Source organism: Aedes albopictus, chromosome 2 (genome assembly GCF_035046485.1).
Source record: "Aedes albopictus strain Foshan chromosome 2, AalbF5, whole genome shotgun sequence".
NCBI classification, from domain to species: domain Eukaryota; kingdom Metazoa; phylum Arthropoda; class Insecta; order Diptera; family Culicidae; genus Aedes; species Aedes albopictus.
In genome coordinates this window covers 411,995,878-412,016,027 of record NC_085137.1, presented here as the reverse complement: position 1 = coordinate 412,016,027, position 20,150 = coordinate 411,995,878, and the positions used below count along the sequence as shown (strand labels likewise).

The 20,150-nt window shown below is 43.1% G+C and overlaps 2 protein-coding genes across 5 annotated transcripts in view; one reads left to right on the top strand and one right to left on the bottom strand.

The window, feature by feature from the left end:
- LOC134288479 (uncharacterized) overlaps positions 1–20,150 on the top strand; it is a 429,933-nt gene that overhangs the window by 388,031 nt on the left and 21,752 nt on the right. The gene's annotated exons all lie outside the window — the stretch shown is intronic.
- Positions 606–20,150, bottom strand: part of LOC134288478 (zinc finger CCCH domain-containing protein 18-like) — a 282,279-nt gene continuing 262,734 nt past the window's right edge. For all 4 annotated transcript variants that reach the window (XM_062853460.1, XM_062853463.1, XM_062853461.1 and 1 more), the window contains exons 5-8: positions 10,687–10,787; positions 4,099–4,216; positions 3,894–4,027; positions 606–3,818 (exon numbers count right to left, since the gene is read on the bottom strand). In XM_062853460.1, the coding sequence (XP_062709444.1) occupies positions 1,778–3,818; positions 3,894–4,027; positions 4,099–4,216; positions 10,687–10,787 (2,394 nt within the window). In that variant the 3' untranslated portion in view covers positions 606–1,777. The remainder of the gene's footprint in view (positions 3,819–3,893; positions 4,028–4,098; positions 4,217–10,686; positions 10,788–20,150) is intronic.

Below are 20,150 nucleotides of genomic sequence, written 5' to 3'. Positions count from 1 at the left end.
TGGACACTGCTAGAGCAGGTATCACTTGAAAAATATTGGCCAGATTCAGAGTGATATCTGTCGTTTCTGTAATACGGAACGTGAAACCTCGGAACATCTGCTTTGCAGTTATGGTGCTTTGTGCACGCGTAGGCAAAGATTTCTAAATAGTTGTTGCTTGCAACCAGGGCCGGATCTAAGGACGGGGGGCAGGGCTCCGGGCCCTCACATTTTAGGGGCCCCCACTAAGCCCTTTTTTGGTTGCTAACATTAGCTTTATATTTCATCCAACTGTTCGAAAATAAAGAAAACAAATATTTTGCTCATCTCTCCGAGGTCCCCCATATCCGCTCGGGCCCCGGGCCCCACAATCCGAGCCTGCTTGCAACCCAGTGAGATCTGGTCTGCAGAACCTGGGAAGGTCTTAGGGTTTATAAATTCAATTGCACTTGACTGGGAGACGACGCGTCGCGGCAGATGCTGATTACTTGACACATGGTAATTATCTAGCTAGAAGCAAATATCAAAACGGGACATGCTACAAAAGTTCAGCTTATTGGACGCAATGGCTTAATATCCCCAACAGGGATCATGATTGTGATATTGACTAAGAACGCTGAGCCAGATTTATGGGAAAATTTAATTTTCTTTATTTCATCTTCTCACTTACAGAAAGACCTGTTATTCTTCTTGTTCTCGAATCGATCATGTTAGCAAGCTACAGTTCTATATATTTTTATTCTACAGTTTGTTTTCCATCTTCTCTCAACCTTATTTTTTTCTTGATGTCTTGCTTTTTTCATCAATCTTTTCGTATAATCGATTTCCAATGTACAATACACAGTTATTTTTTGTAACTTTTGTTTTTTCCCTTATTACTAAATTATGTGTATGTTTAATGTATTTATATTGCAGTACGCATTCTGTTTTTTTTTTGTGTGTGTTTGTTTCGCGTCACGTGTAGTTATAATGTTCCTTCTTCGCTTTGAAAAATTTGTCGCAAAGTAGTATTATTACGTCAATATCACCTTTATTGAGTATTTATCTTTAAGAATAGGGCAGAAATATATGTACAGGTAAGAGTTTTGCATGTTTTTTTTGTTTTCATTTCATATCAAAAAATAATTTTATACGCATTTCCTCCGGTGGTTCCGCACGGCTCCATCGAATGAAATAATTTGAATCACTTTTGTGTTGGCATATGGTGTTGCATCTAGCGACGCATCCAGAATTTACTCGCACTCCCCGCTGAGGTCACCCAAGGGGACCCCGGTCCCTCCCACGCACAGCTGGCTTGAGTAATAAATAATTTCCTTAGATCCTTGTGCGCTTTGCCTCTCAGTACGTATAGGAAAAGGCTCGCGTTTGTTCAATAAATTAAAAGTTACTTCACTCTGGTGGTTCGATCTGGAAAACCCAAGTAACCAGAAGTTCGAATGAAACTCTGTTTCCTTAAAAAAGTTTATTATGCCTGAATTTCGAAACAACCATTTGTGGAAAAACTTTGATATGGAGTTGTTTGGAGCTGTCAAATATTTTTAAAAAGCTTAGGATACTCACACGAAATTTGTCAGACGGTAAATTTCCAAGAAACGCTTATGAAACTCTTATTAAGCTTGAAAGTGGCCTAAAGCGCTTCTCAGAACTCAGTGAGAACTTTCATGTTTTTATAAGTACTTTTATGTACACTATGCAGTCTAAAGTTATTCGTGAGCATTTTTAAATTTTTCCAGAACTCGAAAAAGTTTTATTGTAGAAAATCGAACTTTTGATTACTTGGGTAGGTTCTTCGCACCGTTTAATATTCGTACTCATACTCGTACCGGCCGTGACCAGGGTGACCCCGCACCTGGCTGATGTAGACCGTCGGTTGTTGCATCTGATGGCCGAAGGCCGATGGAGGCCGTACGGCCGCCCGCCGGAACTCGGACGGAGCGTAGCTGGGTTCGAACGGGACGAATTCCGAGTCGGAACTCTGGTGGATGTAGCGATTACGGAAGAAGCTTTGCGCCGGCGCACTTCGGGTCAGGGGTTTCAATGTGGGGTTCAGGGCATCGTTCAGCGTAACATCGAACTCTTCGTCGTACAGCTGGTCCAAGGTTTTCACGCGGTTTTCGTTGGGTGGCCGGACGGTACTGGTCTGTGTGCCCAACTGGACGGAACTTACCGGTGAGCTGCCGACGTCGATGCGGAACGGAGATGGCCGTTCGGACTCGGTGCTTGGTGGAGGTGGCTGCCGTGACGGGGTTTGAGCTTGCTTCGCTACACCAACCGGCTGAAGTCCTCGGGCTGCGTAGGGGTTACCTCCCCGGCTGGGAAGGAATGGCCGTTTTGTTGCTCGGATTATTGGGCGTGCGGCTTCTGCTGGGTTGCTGGTAGCGTCGTAGTCTCGGATATTCTGATTGGATCCGGATGGTTTTCGACTTTCGGTTGGAGGAGTCTGCTTTTTGTTTTTGAAGTTACTGTATATGTTGGCCGGTGATTTGGGAGGACTTGGTTGTCTTGCTTCCGATGGATCTTCATCCAAATATGCTGGTCTAGCCCTTTGGGAAACCGCTACATTCTCTGGCTTGGAAACTCGCTGAGTTTGTCGGATTTTCTCATTATACCGATGGTTCAACTCGGAGTTGTCCCGACTGTTGATCCTATCGGTCCCTTCCGGCTTCTTCACGTTTCCCGGAACTGGTTTTTGGGGAAGAGAGTCCTTTGGCACAATCACATCGTCGTAGTAGACCACATCCGAAGAAGCGCTTTGTCTTTTATCCTCGGCGTTACCGTTACGATCTCGGCTACCCACATCAGTTGCCTTTCGTTTATCGACCACAGGTTCCGGTTTCTTCGGCTCATCTTCGTACTCATCGTAGTACTCAGGTTCTGGTTCCTCAGCTGGAGCTTGCGTGGTGGATGGTTTCTTCTTCGGTGGATCCGGATTGGAATACGAGTACTTGGTCTTCTCATTCAACGGAACTGGCCGATTGATCCTCGGGGCTGCACGTGGTCTATCGTAGATTGTAGACCCTGAAGGCTTCACCGTCACAATATCGCTTTGTGGGCGGGATTTCTTCTCTGGTCGTCGAGGACTATAATCTTCATCTTCGTCGTCGTAGTCGAAACGGCGATCGTCATTGTAAGGCCTCCTGCCTCCACTTCTTTCCTCCGAAGGCCTTCTTTTGACTTCGTCGCCCGAAAAAGATCGCCGATCATCGCTAGTCGGTCTTCTCTCGGAGACCTTCCTGTCCTCACTAGCAGACGGTCTCCTACGTCGATCGCTCGACGATGAACGTTTCTCCTCGTCATACATAACGCGCCGATCATCGTCAACCAGCTTGCGGCGATCATCATCAACCGGCTTGCGGCGATCGTCGTCGACCGGCTTGCGACGATCGTTGTCGACCGGGCTTCGATCTCGATCCCTCCTGCGATCATCGTACCCATAACGCCGATCATCGTCTCCGTTGCGTCGATCATTGTTGCGGTTGCGGTTCTTCGTACGGTACGTTCGACGGTCCTCGTAGTCTTCGTCGTCTATGTCCCGATCTCTGTCGCGTTCCCGGTAGCGATCGGCTGGTCGTCGATCGAACCGCTCGTCATCCTCGTACTCGTCCTCGTAGTACGGCCGTCGGTTACGTGGACGATTCTTCCTGCGCCGTGGACGTTCCTCGTAGTAATCGTCTTCGTAGTCTTCCTCGTCATAGTAGTAATCCTGCGGACGTCGTCTGCGCACCGGTTTTCTCAACGGTTTCGGCCTGGACGATACCGTGGTGGGTGCCGCCGTTGTCGGTTGAGTCGGTGCCGGCTTCTGCGTGGTAGTCGTCGTTGCTTTGTACAGAGGTTCATTTCTGGAAAGGTGAAAATAAGATTGGATTAATCGAAATTCTGGTAGAACATGTGGTCCAAAGTCCTAGCGCACAAACCTAAACCAGTATTTCGGTGAGTTTTTACAGTCCACTTCGGAGGCAAAATGGCAAATGAAGGTCTTCTGATCGAACGCTGTATAGTTGGCACACAGGAAGTCATAACGTATTCCGTGGATGCAGTGGTGGTACAGCTACGGCGGGAAAAAAGAAACACTTTAGTCGAGTTGTTCGCTAGAAAGGCATAAACAGCGAAAATACCAACCTGACAGTTGTACTTGATGGACGCGTAGAATCCGTCGTGTAGTTTGGGATCGCAGGTGAACCCGATGTCCTCCTCCGCTGGTACCGAGTCCAAGAATGGGTAGCTGGATAGATTTGCGCTGTTGGACATGGTAGATGTAAGAAAACGATTTTACTTATTTATTTCTTCAGATAGATCAGTGGAGAGAATCTAGAGGCAGCGTAGTTGAACGTGGGCATGCTCGATCAAGCTCTTCTTGAGGACTTCTGGAATACCGTCAAAGTGAAGAGAAGCAACGGAAGAAGCAAGCCATGACATTGTGTCTTGCATTGTGTAGATTGTAAAGTTGTAAAGCTAATATAATAAAGTCATTCCTAATCATTTGTTCAGAGAGATCAGACGTGTTTCCCTAGTACTCTCCGCAGGTTATGAGCCTGAGTGCATCAAGTCTGCACTGAACTGTAAATTTTTTTACGTAAAAGTTGTTCAAAAAAATGGAAAAAGTTGGAGTCAAGAAACTCAACGACGTCATATATTCGGACTGGAAGTTTGAAGTTGAGCTTTTGCTGGTTCGAGAGATGCTTTGGAGGTACGTGGAACCTGGAGTTCGACCAGGGGACCGACTTGGTACAGCGTCTACTCAAGTCTACGAAGCGGATCTTGCGGAGTGGGATGACGGAGACAAACGAGCAAGGGCCACGATTTGGGTTTCTTGTCGAGTCTACCCAGTACAGCCTCATCAAGAAAACGAAAACTGCCAAGGTAGCATGGGAGTCGATCCGGAGTGCTCACGAGAAGCAGGGACGTACCAGCAAAACCAGTATCCTCAGGAAGATGATGCGATGCGGATGGAATACGTTGACGGCGAAGATATTGAAGCATACGTTAGCCGGATGGAGGACCATTTCGAGTAACTCGCGATCGCTGGTCAAGAGCTCGACAAGGATGTGAAGGTAAACATCGTACTCAGCAGTCTACCTGATTATTTTTCAACGCTCGTCACAGCACTACACTGAACGAAACTCCCCGCCCAAGATCGACTGAGAGGCGATACGATCACGCCCCTTAACGACATTCGGTCGGAAACCGTATGGCCTACCGACCGAATGATGTCATCCTAAAACCGGATGACAGTGATATGAAAATAGAATGTCGACCATATGGTCGAGCAACCTTCTTTTTTAGCGATTGATAACATTAATGGCACCGCTATCTTTATCAAAAATGATGTACTTGGTTGCCAGGATACCCTCGCGGGCATCCTTTTCAAAAAAGTTAGCATGTCCAAGACATGCGAAGCAACTTCGTCAACGACCCGGGTGTCACGATCAAGGAACTTGTTACGCTATCGATGAATAAATTCGATGCATCTGTGTAGCCTTCGCTCTGCAACTAATATTCATTCACATATGTCGAATTCGTTTTTGAACCTGGGTTGGAACTGGATTGGCGGAAAATGTGTAAACAAACAAACGTCAAACAAACTCAAACAAACTTTAGTACAAGCGAAACCGAAGTCGGGTTGGGGTTGAAACTGTGATCTCATCCAGTTCCAACCCAGGTTGGAACTGAATCAAAAACGAATTCGACAATAGCGTGCGTCGACTCATACGCGCATAAGATGATCGTCATCCGCTTTTTAGGATGATTGCCGTATGACTGATTCGTCATTCGAAAACACGATTTTGGTAATTTGGACTGGATGGTCGGACAAATCAGTCGATTTTGGGATGGGGTTTTCGTTCAGTGTAGAGGGACGTCCGAATACCGATTTGGCGATGGAGTTCGTGCGAAGTAAGCTGGTTGATGAAGTACAGTGTATCAAACAATTGTCCGTACAGCAATTTGTTGGTCAAAATAAGTTTTCATTCAACTGATCATAAGTTTTTTATACATCAATCAAATACGCTGAAATTTTAATCAATCATGCACCATGCATCGAAGCTCCATTTTTAAAATTTTGAGCGAGATCGAATAAGTTTTCTGAAAGTTATAGAACTTTTAATAAAATTTATAAAATGTTTGAACACTATTTTTAAAACATTATATCACTGTACACTCCCGTGCAAAAGTTTGGGGTCACCCCCTCAAAAACATGGAAATGTTTTTCGGTCATAACTCAGTCATCTTTCATTTAATCCAATCGTTCTTAGACTCTATCGACAGATAAAGAGTTAGATTTGATTCGTAGGTACTTTGCACAAATTTCATATGAAATTTTTAGTATAAAAAGTTTACCTAAACTTACATATTTTTCCTAAATTTGTACGAAAAATTGTTTTCCGTGTAATTCAAAAGTGGGTCGAACAAATTTTAAAATTAAAGTTGCATTAGAACCCTAATTCTATCCTCTTTGAGAGCCATTCATTAGATTTTAGCGGAAAAATTCATAACATAATTTAAATTATCGAATTAGGTTTACACGTAACCGTGCAAAAGTTTGGGGTCACCCCTTAGTATGCTGCATCGTGCAAAAGTTTGGGGTCACCTTTCAAATGAAGTCTGAGTCGGATTTTTATCCAAATCGTCATTTTTTTTGGTGCAACTCCAATTCCTTCTATGACAGTTGAATGGCAAGACACAGAAATGGTTATGAAATGTTCATAAACTAAGTTATAGACTATGTTAAGGTAGAAAATAGTATATAAAATCCATACTAAATCAGCTAAGTTCGTTATATAAAGTGCAAAAGAGGAAAAAAAGTGAGATAACAATGACTAATTCGTGAATTCTACCCTGTATAACTGTATGTATTAAAACCACAAATACACCATTAACCCAAAAACCATTACAACGAATGTCATTTCTCCGAATGTACTATCACATTAAAGATTTTGGGTTTTGGTGGCAAAGCAAAGGGATAACTTTTTGATGAAAATGCCATTTAAATTAAAATGTGTAACATTCCTGAAACTTATGGATTTTGGGGTAATGGTATGTTTGTGGTTATAACACTTACAGTTATATAGGGTAGAATTCACGAATTAGTCATTTTCATTTCACTTCCATCCTCTTTCGCACTTTATACAACGTACTTAACTGATTTGTATGGGTTTTATTTACCATTTTCTACTTTAACTTAGTCTAAAACTTAGTTTATGAACATTTCATAACCATTTATTTGTCTTGCCATTCAACTATCAAAGAAAGAATTGAAGTTGCACCAAAAAAAATGACGATTTGAACAAAAATCCGATTCAGACTTCATTTGGAAGGTGACCCCAAACTTTTGCACGATGCAGCATACTAAGGGGTGACCCCAAACTTTTGCACGGTGACGTGTAAACCTAATTCGATAATTTAAATTATGTTATGATTTTTTCCGCTAAAATCTAATGAATGTCTCTCAAAGAGGATAGAAATAATGTTCTAATGCAACTTTAATTTTAAAATTTGTTCGACCCACTTTCGAATTACACGGAAAACAATTTTTCGTACAGATTTAGGAAAAATATGTAAGTTTAGGTAAACTTTTTGTACTAAAAATTTCATATAAAATTTATGAAAAGTACCTACGAATCAAATCTAACTCTTTATCTTTCGATAGAGTCTAAGAACGAGTGGATTAAATGAAAGATGACTGAGATATGACCGAAAAACATTTCCATGTTTTTGAGGGGGTGACCCCAAACTTTTGCACGGGAGTGTATGTACTCGATGAAACTTTTTCAATTTTTTTTTTGTGTTACAGTTTATAGGCTTCCAATATGCAAAGGCTTCCATATGCAGCTACTTTTAATGTTTTATATTCACTGCAACAAATATGAAAAATGTGCTTATATAGTTGACGATGTTTAAAAATTTACCATATTTTGCACATATAACCTGCCAAACGTTTTCCACCAATAAAAGTGCATTAACTGAACGAAAACTATACAGGACCTACTCTTCATATGTAGTTTAGTAGGTCCTGTATAAAAATATTACAGTAAGAGAATTTAAAAACGTTGAAAACACTTGGCACTTTTAGTGATCAAAATATGATAAATTTCCTAATGATACTCTGAACATATACAGATTTTTCATATTTTTTGTAGTGAATATAAAACCTCAAACGAAGCTGCATATGAAAGCCTTAGGTATAAGTTGTATCACAGAAAAAATTGAAAAAGTTTCATCGAGTACATATTGAGATATAATGTTTTAAAAATGTGTTCAAAAATTTTATAAGTTTTACTAAAAGTTCTATAACTTTCAGAAAACTCATTCGATCTCGCTCAAAATTTTACCAATGGAGCTTTATATATATAGCGCATGATTGATCAAAATTTCAGCGTATTTGATCGATGTATAAAAAAGTTATGATCAATTGAATGAAATTTTATTTTGACCAAAAAATTGCTGTACGGACAATTGTTTGATACACTGTAGTTCGGCGGCGAAACTCGAACGGAGCGGAGTCTGCGCTGAGAATGGAGTTCAAGAACAAGCCAATTTTGTGTCCCTTCTGCCAGAAACCTGGGCACAAACGCAAGGATTGTCGCCAGTGGATGGAGCAGCAGGACGCGGAAGAAGCGGAGAAGGTAACTCCGAAGCACAGAAATCACCAGAGCGCAAAGGTTGCGGAGAAGTCCAAAGGAGAATTTGCGTTTCTATCAAGACTACAGGCCGATGGGGGACAACCACGATCGGAGTGGATCATTGATTCCGGAGCGTCATGCCACATGTGCAACGAAGAATCCAAGTTTTTAACCATGGACCCGGGCGTTGTCGTCGAAGTCACGCTTGCGGATGGAAAACATATCATGTCAAGAGGTGCTGGAACATGCCTGTTGGAAACATTGGATGACCATGGCGAGAAGAATTCACTGAAGCTGAGCGAGACCCTGTTCATGCCGGACCTGGACGTCAATCTGTTGTCAGTATTGAAGCTCACAAGCAAAGGAGGTAAGGTCATTTTCGAAACAAATAAGTGTACCATCGAGAAAGGAGGATTTGTGGCGATAACGGCAGCAGCGCGAGGTGGACTGTATTACGTCGACAACATCAATGTGGCGGTTCAAGCGATGAAGGTATGTTAGCAATCCGATTGTGTGCATGGTTGGTATCGTAAGTTAGGACATCGCGACAATGAGACCATTGTGAAGCTGGAGAAGTTGGAACTAGCAACCGGTATCAGTGAATGCGATGTTCGAAGCGGTTCGTATGAATGCTGTATCGAAGGGAACACGACGAGGTTGCCGTTTCCCAAGAAGGCAAAGCGCAGATCAAAGGCAATTCTGGACCTAATCCATAGCGACGTTTGCGGACCGATGAATACGCGGACGCCGGTATTTTCTGACGCTGATAGATGACTACAGCAGATACACGACGGTATTTTTTCTAAGGCAAAAGTCGGAAGTTCCTGGATGCTTCATGCAATTCGTGAGAGCCGTGGAAAATCGTTTTTGAAAGAAGCAGAGAAACCTACGGTCAGATCAAGGAGGAGAATTCAAGAGCTTCGAGATGAAATCATTTTGCGAATCCGAAGGAATCCAGCAACAGTTCACGACGGCGTATACACCAGAACAAAACGGCGTTACAGAATGCAAGAATCGACAAGTTACATGCAGCACGTGTTTGCTGTTCGAAACTTGCACTCTACATCATAGGCGGCTATGTTGTCCTTCATTTCAATTGCTCACGCACATGGGCGGGTATCGAAACAATGAAGAATTACATAGCTGCCTATGATGTAGAGCGCAAGCTTCGAACAGCAAACAGCTGCTGCATGTAACAACCGGGGGAAGATGTCCTCATCCTGCTTTCGTTAGCTGAAACCGCAACTAAATTAAGTTTTATCATGATATGGTCTTCTACAAAGTTGTTCCTTAGGGTATAAACTACCATTTTTTCAATTCTGAGCTAAATCGAACTTGCTGAACCGGCGTACTGAGTGAGAGACTGTAGGTCATCCATTTTCCCATATATTTGGACTGAAAATCCCATACAAACCTTCAACTCATTTGCGCCAGCTCAGTTTTAAACCGATTGAGCTGAATCTTTCACAGATTGTTCTTCTCATCTAAAGGCACGATTCTAGAGGGTGCCCCGTGATTTTTTCCAACTTTTCTTTCTCGTCATACAAATGTGGGCCGGTCTATTGTCTACGTTCCAACAAACGATATGGTGGCTGATGTCCTGACCAAGCCGCTAGGACGGATCAAGCTCGAATATTTCCGGAGAAAGCTTGGACTTCGCTTTGAGGAGGAGTGAAGAGAGAAGAAGCAAGCCATGACATTGTGTAGATTGTAAGGCTATTATAATAAAGTCATTCCTAATAACTTGTTTAGAGAGAGCAGACGTGTTTCCCTAGTACTCTCATCACAAAGCAGCTATTGATGACGTAGCTAGGGAGCATCGTTGGGTCTAACAGGGAACGGAGTCAACGGATCGATTGGTTCGTCGAGAACTTTAGAGTGATTTTGGAGATCTCATCTCTACAATGACAATGTACCTACATGATTGCGGTTAGAAACAGATGCAGATGCAGTGGAGCTTGCACTGATGCACATTGATTGATTTGACAAGTGTTTGAAATTGTTGATGAATTAGTATATCTTGACAAGCGTCGATCACACCATAGTTAACCAGGCGTCATCCCCTATTTGGTAATCTAACGAAACTTACCCTCTGAGTTCTCGTGGCAGATTGGGATCCCACACGTAATCCACCTGTGGAATGCCGGTAAGTGGCGCTTTGGTGACCGCTTCTTCACCTTGATCATCAGACTGCCGAATCGAAAAGGAAACGAAAGAAAGAAAGAAGAAATGCTCATTATTATGGTAAATAAATCGATAAATAAAAAAGTGTGAACATATAGACAAATTGGGTATAGGCGCTCAAGCTACTCAAACTTGATTACCATTTGATTTGCACATCGCATCGCATCGTCAGTATGGATGGCATGTGGCTCATGTACCACCTTGAGGACCTAAATACTCCGCGCTGCTCTATAGTAACGCCAAACAGATCGAATACGTAACCGATGACGACGACGACGGTAGCAATTTGAATGCACCAATATCGAAAATTACGTTTAGACCGATGGCATTGATAGATAAGTCTTCGGTTCGACTCACGAAGTGATAGAAATGCAATAAATCCGGAGGAGAAATTCAGTTTCATTACTATTTAATAGAAATGCATCGCGGACATGAAATGGGCATGTTGGGGATGATGTTGAGTGGTACTTAAAAGATTTGATTGCGTGTAGCCATGTAGCCGAAAAACATCTTGTATTTAATGGTTTCTTCTTTTTCATCTTGGTGTAACATTACCACTGCGACAAAGCCTGTTGTTTAGATCATTGTAAATCTCATGAATATAAAAATATTAGCTATATTAAGCTATAAGGTTTTGAACATAACTGGTGTTCTATTGAGTTTCGAGATAGAATTACTTACTAAAAACTATCCCTCTACGATTGGCTTTTCGGTCCGGATAAATCATTCCCAACACAAGACTAATTCTACCAAACCCGACAACGCTACGCCAAGCAACCGGCGACAAACACGTAGCGGTACCCCTATAACCTCCCTGAAGAAGGCCCAAACCAAGGGCCGAAACGTCGGATGAAATAGAATCACCCCGCTTTTAATTTATCCGGACCGAAAAGCCAATCGTAGAGGGATAATTTTGCCAATTAGTCTCCAGAATTAGCTAAACCCGTGTTGTTCAAAATACAACAGCGCGATCACTCGAAGGTTAACCTAAGAACATTTTGACATGATCAAGAAAGATCACGCTTGTTCTTACCGTCACATGATTTATGACCCACTGTTGTGTGTCGACCCCATTTAATATCGCCATCAACACAATACCTCTGGACAAGCGATAAAATTTATGCAAATTATTTTACCCTAGCCATAGTGTTACCACGGCTCTGCCGATGGACTACCTATACAAGATTTTGGATTTTCCAAACAATCCAACAGTTGCAGCCAGGGCACCGGGAATACCACAGTTCAACGACTTCCAGTCCCGCCCACGTAATCTCGAGAATACGGGGAGTCGATCTCATTAGAATGCAAGGATCGTTCCACCGCAGACGGTTATTTTATCCTTGTTCTGGAACGGTTAACTGCGGTTTACGTGAGCGGTACAAAGATTTTGCCGGTATTTTTGCGGTCTTTATTGTTCGTGATCTTTCTTCGATATGAATTATTTTATGACCAAACAGTGTCGCTTGGGGTATTTACTTGTTAACGATTCCATAAAGTGGAGCGGACCAGGTGTGATGGTTGAGGTAGCTACTCAACGTATTCAAGCTGAAGATAGCATAAGATACCACGGGCTTTTCAGGGCCCCCGTATGATGTTGATCATCAATATCAACTTCTTTTCCCGATCAGCCTAGATAGGTGTGTAGTGACGGTAGCGATTAGTACAACTGGCTAACGAACCACCTGTTCCACTGCAGTGGTAGAAGTAGTGGACCTTGTGTTACTCCAAGATTATCAGCTGTCCTTCTTCAGTCTCTAGCCTGAGGCTGAATAAGGACGCGATTGAGAAGATGCCATTATTGATTAGTTTAAATTTTCACCTACCGACCTGGTTTTATTGCTGCTGTTCTTTGTAGTGCTGTGATTGTAAGGAGTTCAATATTGCCTAGTTTGGGTAGTGGCTACTGTTAGGGTAGCTCACATCAATCTTCAACAAAAAAGAACAGCATGAGAATGGTCCATGTAGTTCCGTATAGTTCCGAATATCTATCAACAAGTGTGTGTTATATTTGCTGAAAATGAAGCACCCAGTTTGTGATTGATTGATGGGCTGCAAAACGGTGAGTCTATATGGAAAGCGTCCAAAAGAGCTCTGGTTCTCACAAGTCCCTACTCATGTTTCACGGGTCAATCGATAAAAAGACCGTCATCTAAGAGTTGTGTGCTTATGCCATCAAGATGACGAGGAAACCAAAATGAATTGAACAGATAACTGATTTGATGCAGTTTAAGGGCGAACGGGACGATCGAGGAAATATCCGCCATTGCTCTGTTGCTACTAAGATGGCAATCTCAGATTCGAGAGACGAACCAGCCAAGGGCTGAAAGTCTCTCAAATAAAGATAAATCAAATCAATCAATCTCAGATTCTTCTTCATATTATGGAACAAAAACTTATCATTGTGTACAGAGTTGTAGCGTGGTCCCTCGCCGCCCTTGGCAAGCATCCTGATTGGCATCCCACGACAATTGGACATTATTATTCTGCAAAAGTTTGCGGTAATTCATTTTATCTCTCAAAGTTTGTACAAAAGTAGGTGTCTCAAAGAAACAAATTTCCTCCTATTTTTTTTAGTTTCTTCGAAAATTTTTCATTCATGTATTTCTTTAGGAATTTCAACGGAAGTCGCCCAAGAATTTTCTCAAATTTGTTTCTCTTATATGAGCATGAGTTCAAAAACATTTTGCATTTCAGAGATCTCATTAAGACCAGCACAATAATGGGAAATGACATTCCAGATTTTAAACATAAATTTCTTTTTTTTTCTGAATTTTTAGTTTAATTGATTTTTATTTTTGTTTTAATACTGCATCCACGATTTATGCAAGTAGTCGTGCTAAGCTAATTGAATTTTGTTTTCAAAAATACTTAATTGTGTTTCAAAGGTTTTCAGAAATCCTCAAACGATTTATTTTACCAATTTCCGGCGATTAGTTCAATTGGTGTTACCTCAACTTATCTTTACCTAAAGTTTTTTGTAGAAGTTCAATCACAATATATCTCAGAAGATCTGTAAGAAAATTTTCAGGACATGTTGGAATCCCTGGAAGAATTGCTGCTGGAATATCCGGATAAATACCTGGTGAAAATCCGAGAGACATTTCAGCGAGAATTTCCAATGGAATTCATAGAGTAATTCTTGCAGGAATTCTGAAAGAATATGTACTTGAGATATTTTTTCAAGAAATCCCTGAAAAAGCTTCTTGAGAAATCTGTGGATGATTTTCCAAAATGAAATCGTAGGTGTTATGAACAAATCCATGAAAGAATTTCTGAAGAAATTCATGGAAAGATAAAACAATCTTGAATCTAAAATACTTTTAGATTCAAGATAAACAATCTTGAAATCTAAAATACAATTTTTTTTCCATGGATATTCAAAATATAGGGGCCGAATAATATCCGGATGAAGACAATCGTACATATTTATGCCAATGAACATATTTATTAAGACGATGAGCGGCTATTGAAACACGAGCGGCTATTGGTACATTGAGACGGTAATCTCTAGTATTCATGGAACAATTTCAGGAGAAGTCAATGGAAGATTTTCCCAGTGATATGAGAGATTTGTTTTTCCTAAGGGAATATATAGAAGACTTTCTAAAGGTAACGTTGAGTCAATTCCTAAAAAATACATATGAAAATTTTCCAAAAATAATCCCTCGAAGTATTCATTTGGGAACTCTCAAAACAAAGAAGAATCCCTGAAGAAACCCCTAGAAGGAATACCAAAGGAATCTCTGCAAGACATACTGGGAGGAATCCTTTAACTATTTACTGAATATTTTTTTAGATAACTACCTGAAAGTCTCCCTGGAGGCAGAGATGGCATGCACCTCAGAGCGCTAAGTGAGAAGATAAAAAAATACACATTACACACAGCCTTCATGGTGAGAAAGAGTGCGTGTAAAGAATTATCTTCTGCGTGGTCCGACTGCACGCGCTCGGTATCGTTGTCGCATCGCGCACGACGGTGAGCGCAGGAAAGCAAGAGAAAGTACAGTCCAACCTACAGCTCACATCGCAGCGCTGTGCTACTCTGTACTTCCGAGAGCGAACAACTTGCAGCTCAGACAGCGCAGATGTGTAGCACATTGCTAGAAATGAGCGAAGCTCACGCAGAAGAAGTTTGAGCTCTGCGACGTCTCGCGCAGCTGGTGTGGCAACTTACACATTCGCACTCTCACGCAAAGTTTTACGGCTGAGCGATGTGTGTTTGTCGCCGGTCCACATTCGTAGCAAAACAGAGCGGCGCACATTTTATTGAAGATGTGTACGCAGAGCTGTTTATCAGTGTATCTATGCCATCTCTGCCTGGAGGAATATCTAAAGAAATCCTTCGAGAAATTTCGAGAGGAAGAGTTTCAGAATAGATTTTGTTTTAATCCCAGAAGGAGTTGCTGTAAGAATTTCTGGGGGAATTCTTTGAGATTTTTTCAAAGAAATCCCTAGGGAAATATCCGAAAAAAATTTTGAAAGATTTTCTGAAGGAAACTGCAAGAAATTCCGAAGAGATACTTGTTCCTGATGTATCAGGAAGCTAAAATAAAAAAAAAAACACTGGTAGATTCTTGGATGAATACGACTTGAATGGATTCTGCTAGATTTACAAGACTTTAAGCACAAAGAAACATTGACTGGTAATTACAATTGTATGAACTGAATGAACACCGTTTGCATATTTTCCATTTAAAATACTTTTTAAACACACTGTGAAATAGTTCGATGAATGCAAAGAAAATCCTCGGAAGTAACCTTCAGACATTTCCCTGTGAAAATGTTTGGGAAATTTCAGAAAGAAACTTTCACTAGAATCAAAAGCATATTGGTTTTGCTTTGTTCATAAAAAAAAAACTAAAATAGTTACTCAAAATTAAATAGTTGATAAATTCTCAGGTAACATCATGTTAAATATTCAAAATAATCTTTAGAAATCTACAAGGAAATCTAAGTTTTTAAGAATACGGAAGAACGTAAAAAACACATAATTGTTTTTCAGCCTCTTCTGTGCAATAGAAATCGAGATTACCATCTTCAAAATCGCGAGGCAAATTGTTAAAAAGAGAGGGAAGATAGAAAAATTAACACGCCGTCCCGTATTACCTTAACAATGGTGTGCCTGAACGTTGCCAAACGTATCCTTTGTAGTTTACCCCTCCACAAACAACACCCAAATTCCCGTGACACCTAGGTCTGAGAGATCGTAGAGCTTTCTACATCTTTCATAGGTGTTCAAAACTAACCATCCTTTCCCATCCCTCAGCAGTCGCAAGGACGTGGCCAGGACAGTTCTCGACCATTGGAGGATTGCACCCGCATACTCGCCGATCTACTGAAGGACCGCGGGTTCGACATCGTAGCGCTGCAGGAGGTGTGTTGGACAGGATCCATGGTGCGAACGTTTAGAAGTAATCATACCATCTACAAGAGCTGGGGCAACACATGCGAGCTGGGAACAGCTTTCATCATGATGAGTGATATGCAGAGGCGCATGATCGGTTGGAAGCCGATCGACGAAAGAATGTGCAGGTTGAGTATCAAGGGCCGATTCTTTAACTTTGGCATTCTAAACGTGCACAACCCACACTCCGGAAGCACTGATGATGACAAGGACGCGTTTTACGCGGAGCGCGAACGCGAATACGATCGCTGCCCAAATCACGACGTTAAGATCATCATAGGAGATTTAAACGCTCAGGTGTAGGCCAGGAGGAGAAATTCAGACCGACGATTGGTAAGTTCAGCGCCCACCAGCAGACGAACGAAAACGGCCTACGACTCATTGATTTCGCCGCCTCCAAAAATATGGCCATACCTAGCACCTTTTTCCAACACAGCCTCCCTTATCGTTACACCTGGAGATCACCACAGCAGACGGTTCTCAAATCGACCACGTTCTGATTAACGGACGGCACTTCTTCGACATTATCGACGTCAGGACCTATCGTGACGCCAACATCGACTCCGACCACTATCTGATGATGGTCAAACTGCGTCCAAAACTCTCCGTCATCAACAATGTACGGTACCGGCGACCGCCACGGTACAACCTAGAGCGACTAAAACAACCGGATGTCGCCTCAGCATACATGCAGAATCTCGAGGCCGCGTTGCCGGACGAGGGCGAGCTCGATGAGGCCCCTCTAGAGGACTGTTGGAGTACAGTGAAAGCAGCCATCAACGTCGTAGCCGAGACCACCATCGGGTACGTGGAACGGAATCGACGAAACGAATGGTTCGACGAAGAGTGCAGAACGGTTTTGGAGGAGAAGAACGCAGCGAGGGCGGTAATGCTACAGCAAGGGACCCGACAGAACGTGGAACGTTACAAACAGAAGCGGAAACAGCAGACCCGCCTCTTTCGGGAGAAAAAGCGCCGCCTGGAAGAAGCGGAGTGCGAAGAAATGGAACTGCTGTGCCGTTCCCAAGAAACACAGAAGCTCTATCAGAAGCTCAACGCATCCCGCATCGGCTTCGTGCCGCGAGCCGAAATATGCAGGGATAAAGAGGCGGACGGACGTGAGGTGATCGAAAGGTGGAAGCAGCACTTTGATCAGCACCTGAATGGCGTGGAGAACGTAGGCACGGGAGACCACGGCAACGGAGGAAACAATGACGCCAGTGCAACGGAGGACGGAAATGAACCAACTCCCACGCTGAGGGAAGTTAAGGATGCCATTCAGCAGCTAAAACCCACAAAGCAGCTGGTAAGGATGGTATCGCAGCTGAACTCGTCAAGATGGGCCCAGAAAAGTTGGCCACCTGTCTGCATCGGCTGATAGTCAGGATCTGGGAAACAGCTATCGGAAAAGTTGAAGGAAAGCGTAATCTGCCCCATTCACAAGAAAGGCGACCATTTGCAATGTGAGAACTTCAGGGCGATCACTATTTTGAATGCTGCCTACAAAGTGCTATCCCAGATCATCTTCCGTCGTCTGTAACCGAAAATGAATGAGATCGTGGGAAGTTATCAAGCCGGCTTCATCGACGGCTGGTCGATAACGGACCAGGTCTTCACCGTACGGCACGGCAAATCCACCAGAAATGCCGTGAATACCAGGTCCCAACGCATCACCTATTCATCGACTTCAAGCCGGCATACGACAGTATCGACCGCGCAGAGCTATGGAGAATCATGGACGAAAACGGCTTTCCTGGGAAGCTGACTGATTACAGCAACGATGGACGGTGTGCAAAACTGCGAAAGGGTTTCGGGTGAAGTATCCAGCTCATTCGAATCTCGCAGGGGATTGCGACAAGGTGATGGACTCTCATGCCTACTCTTCAACATCGCTCTGGAAGGTGTCATGTGACGAGCCGGGCTCAACAGCCGGGGAATGATTTTCACAAAATCCGGTCAATTTGTGTGCTTTGCATGCACATTATCGCCATTATCGCATGCGACATGTACATTATCGCCAGAACATTTGGAACGGTGGTAGAGCTGTACACCCGCCTGAAACGCGAAGCAGCAAAGGTCGAACTGGTGGTGAATGCCTCAAAAACTAAGTACATGCTGGTAGGCGGAACCGAACACGACCTGATCCGCCTGGGTACCTAGTAATGTTACGATAGACGGGGATATATTCAAGGTGTTGGAGGAATTCGTCTACCTCGGATCCTTACTGACGGCTGACAACAACGTGAGTCGTGAAATTCGGAGCCGCATCATCAGCGGAAGTCGGACCTATTACGGGCTCCAAAAGAAACTGCGGTCGAAAAATATTCACCCACGTACCAAATGCACCATGTACAAAACGTTAATAAGACCGGTGGTCCTCTATGGACCATGTTCAAAGAGGACCTGCAAGCACTCGGAGTTTCCGAGCGACGCGTGCTAAGGACGATCTTCGGCGGTGTGTAGGAGAACGGTGTGTGGCGGAGAAGGATGAACCACGAGCTCGCTGCACTTTACGGTGAACCCAGCATCCAGAAGGTGGCCAAAGCCGGAAGGATACGGTGGGAAGGGCATGTTGCAAGAATGCCGGACAACAACCCTGCAGAGCTAGTGTTTGCTACTGATCCGGTTTGCACAAGAAGGCGTGGAGCGCAGAGAGCACGATGGGCGGACCAGGTGTAGCGTGACCCGGCGAGCATTGGGCGAGACCGAGGATGGAGAGCGGCAGCCACAAACCGAATTGTGGTGTACTATTGTTGATTATGTCTTGTCTTAAATGTGAAGTTTGTGAAGCTTGAACAAAAGAAAAACACGGACCTCGTTGCTTTCTCCGTTGATTGAAAATCACCAATTCCTGCGAAAACTTTTAAAAGAATCTCTGGAGGAATCGCTCCAGAAATTTTCAAAGAAATCTGCTGACAGGGATGCATTTTCAAGGTATATTAAACGGAATCTTCAGAAGAATTCTTGCTACAATCTTTATAAGAAATCTTCTTTGTGTAAACGTTCCAAAATTGTTTTGATGAATTTTGAAGGAATCCCTAAAGGAATTTCTAGCGGTGTCCCTGAATGCTGGGAGACATTTCAAGAAATTTAAAAAAAGAACACTTGTAAAACTTATAAAAGAAATACTAGCAAGACTGTTCCATCCGCGATAATTACAGAAGAAAATCGTGAAATTATAATGCATGGAAGGGTTTTCTTGGTATAGTGAATCCATTTTCTTGGAGGCGTACTAGTATAGGGGCGTTGAAATTTGAAAATCTTGAGTAAGCAGCTCTGATTTTAACATGGCATCACTGGTAACAAGCTATAGGTTTTTTTACGCTTTATGTATAAATTTGGGCTGCAAAACTGTGAGTCGATAAGGAGAGCGTCCAACATAGCTCTGGTCCTCACAAGTTCCTACCTCATGCTTCCACGGGTCAAACGATGACAAAGACCGCCAGCTAAGAGTTGTGTGCTTAGCTGGTAGTGCAGCCTGGGCACTGTTGTCCTTCTGACTTCAGATAGTTTAAGGCTCAAACAGCGTCTGTTCTGGTATCCAGCGGCTGAATATGAAATGCTGTATCGCGTCAGCTATACCTAAGGTGGCAGCCCATAGCTATACCAACGCGATGTAGGCAGTGCGACCCCGGTAAGGTAGCCTGTCGAAGTCTTCACTACGAAAAATGAAGTGAGAAATAGAATATGCGAACGATACTCTCGGAAACCGACCCGGCAACGAAATAAGGACTATGATTGGAAACTCGGTAACTGGAACGTCAGAACCTTAAATGAACCTGGACGAGTGAGCCTGTTGGCTCGTGAATTGCAGAAAGTTGGTGTGTGCGTGGCTGCTATACAGGAAGTGCGGTGGCCCAAAACTGGTGAACGTGAATTCAGGGCGGTGGATCCCGTCGGCAACACATCGTTCAAATATAACATCTACCTCAGCGGCAGCGATAAGGCAGAACATGGGGTCAAAT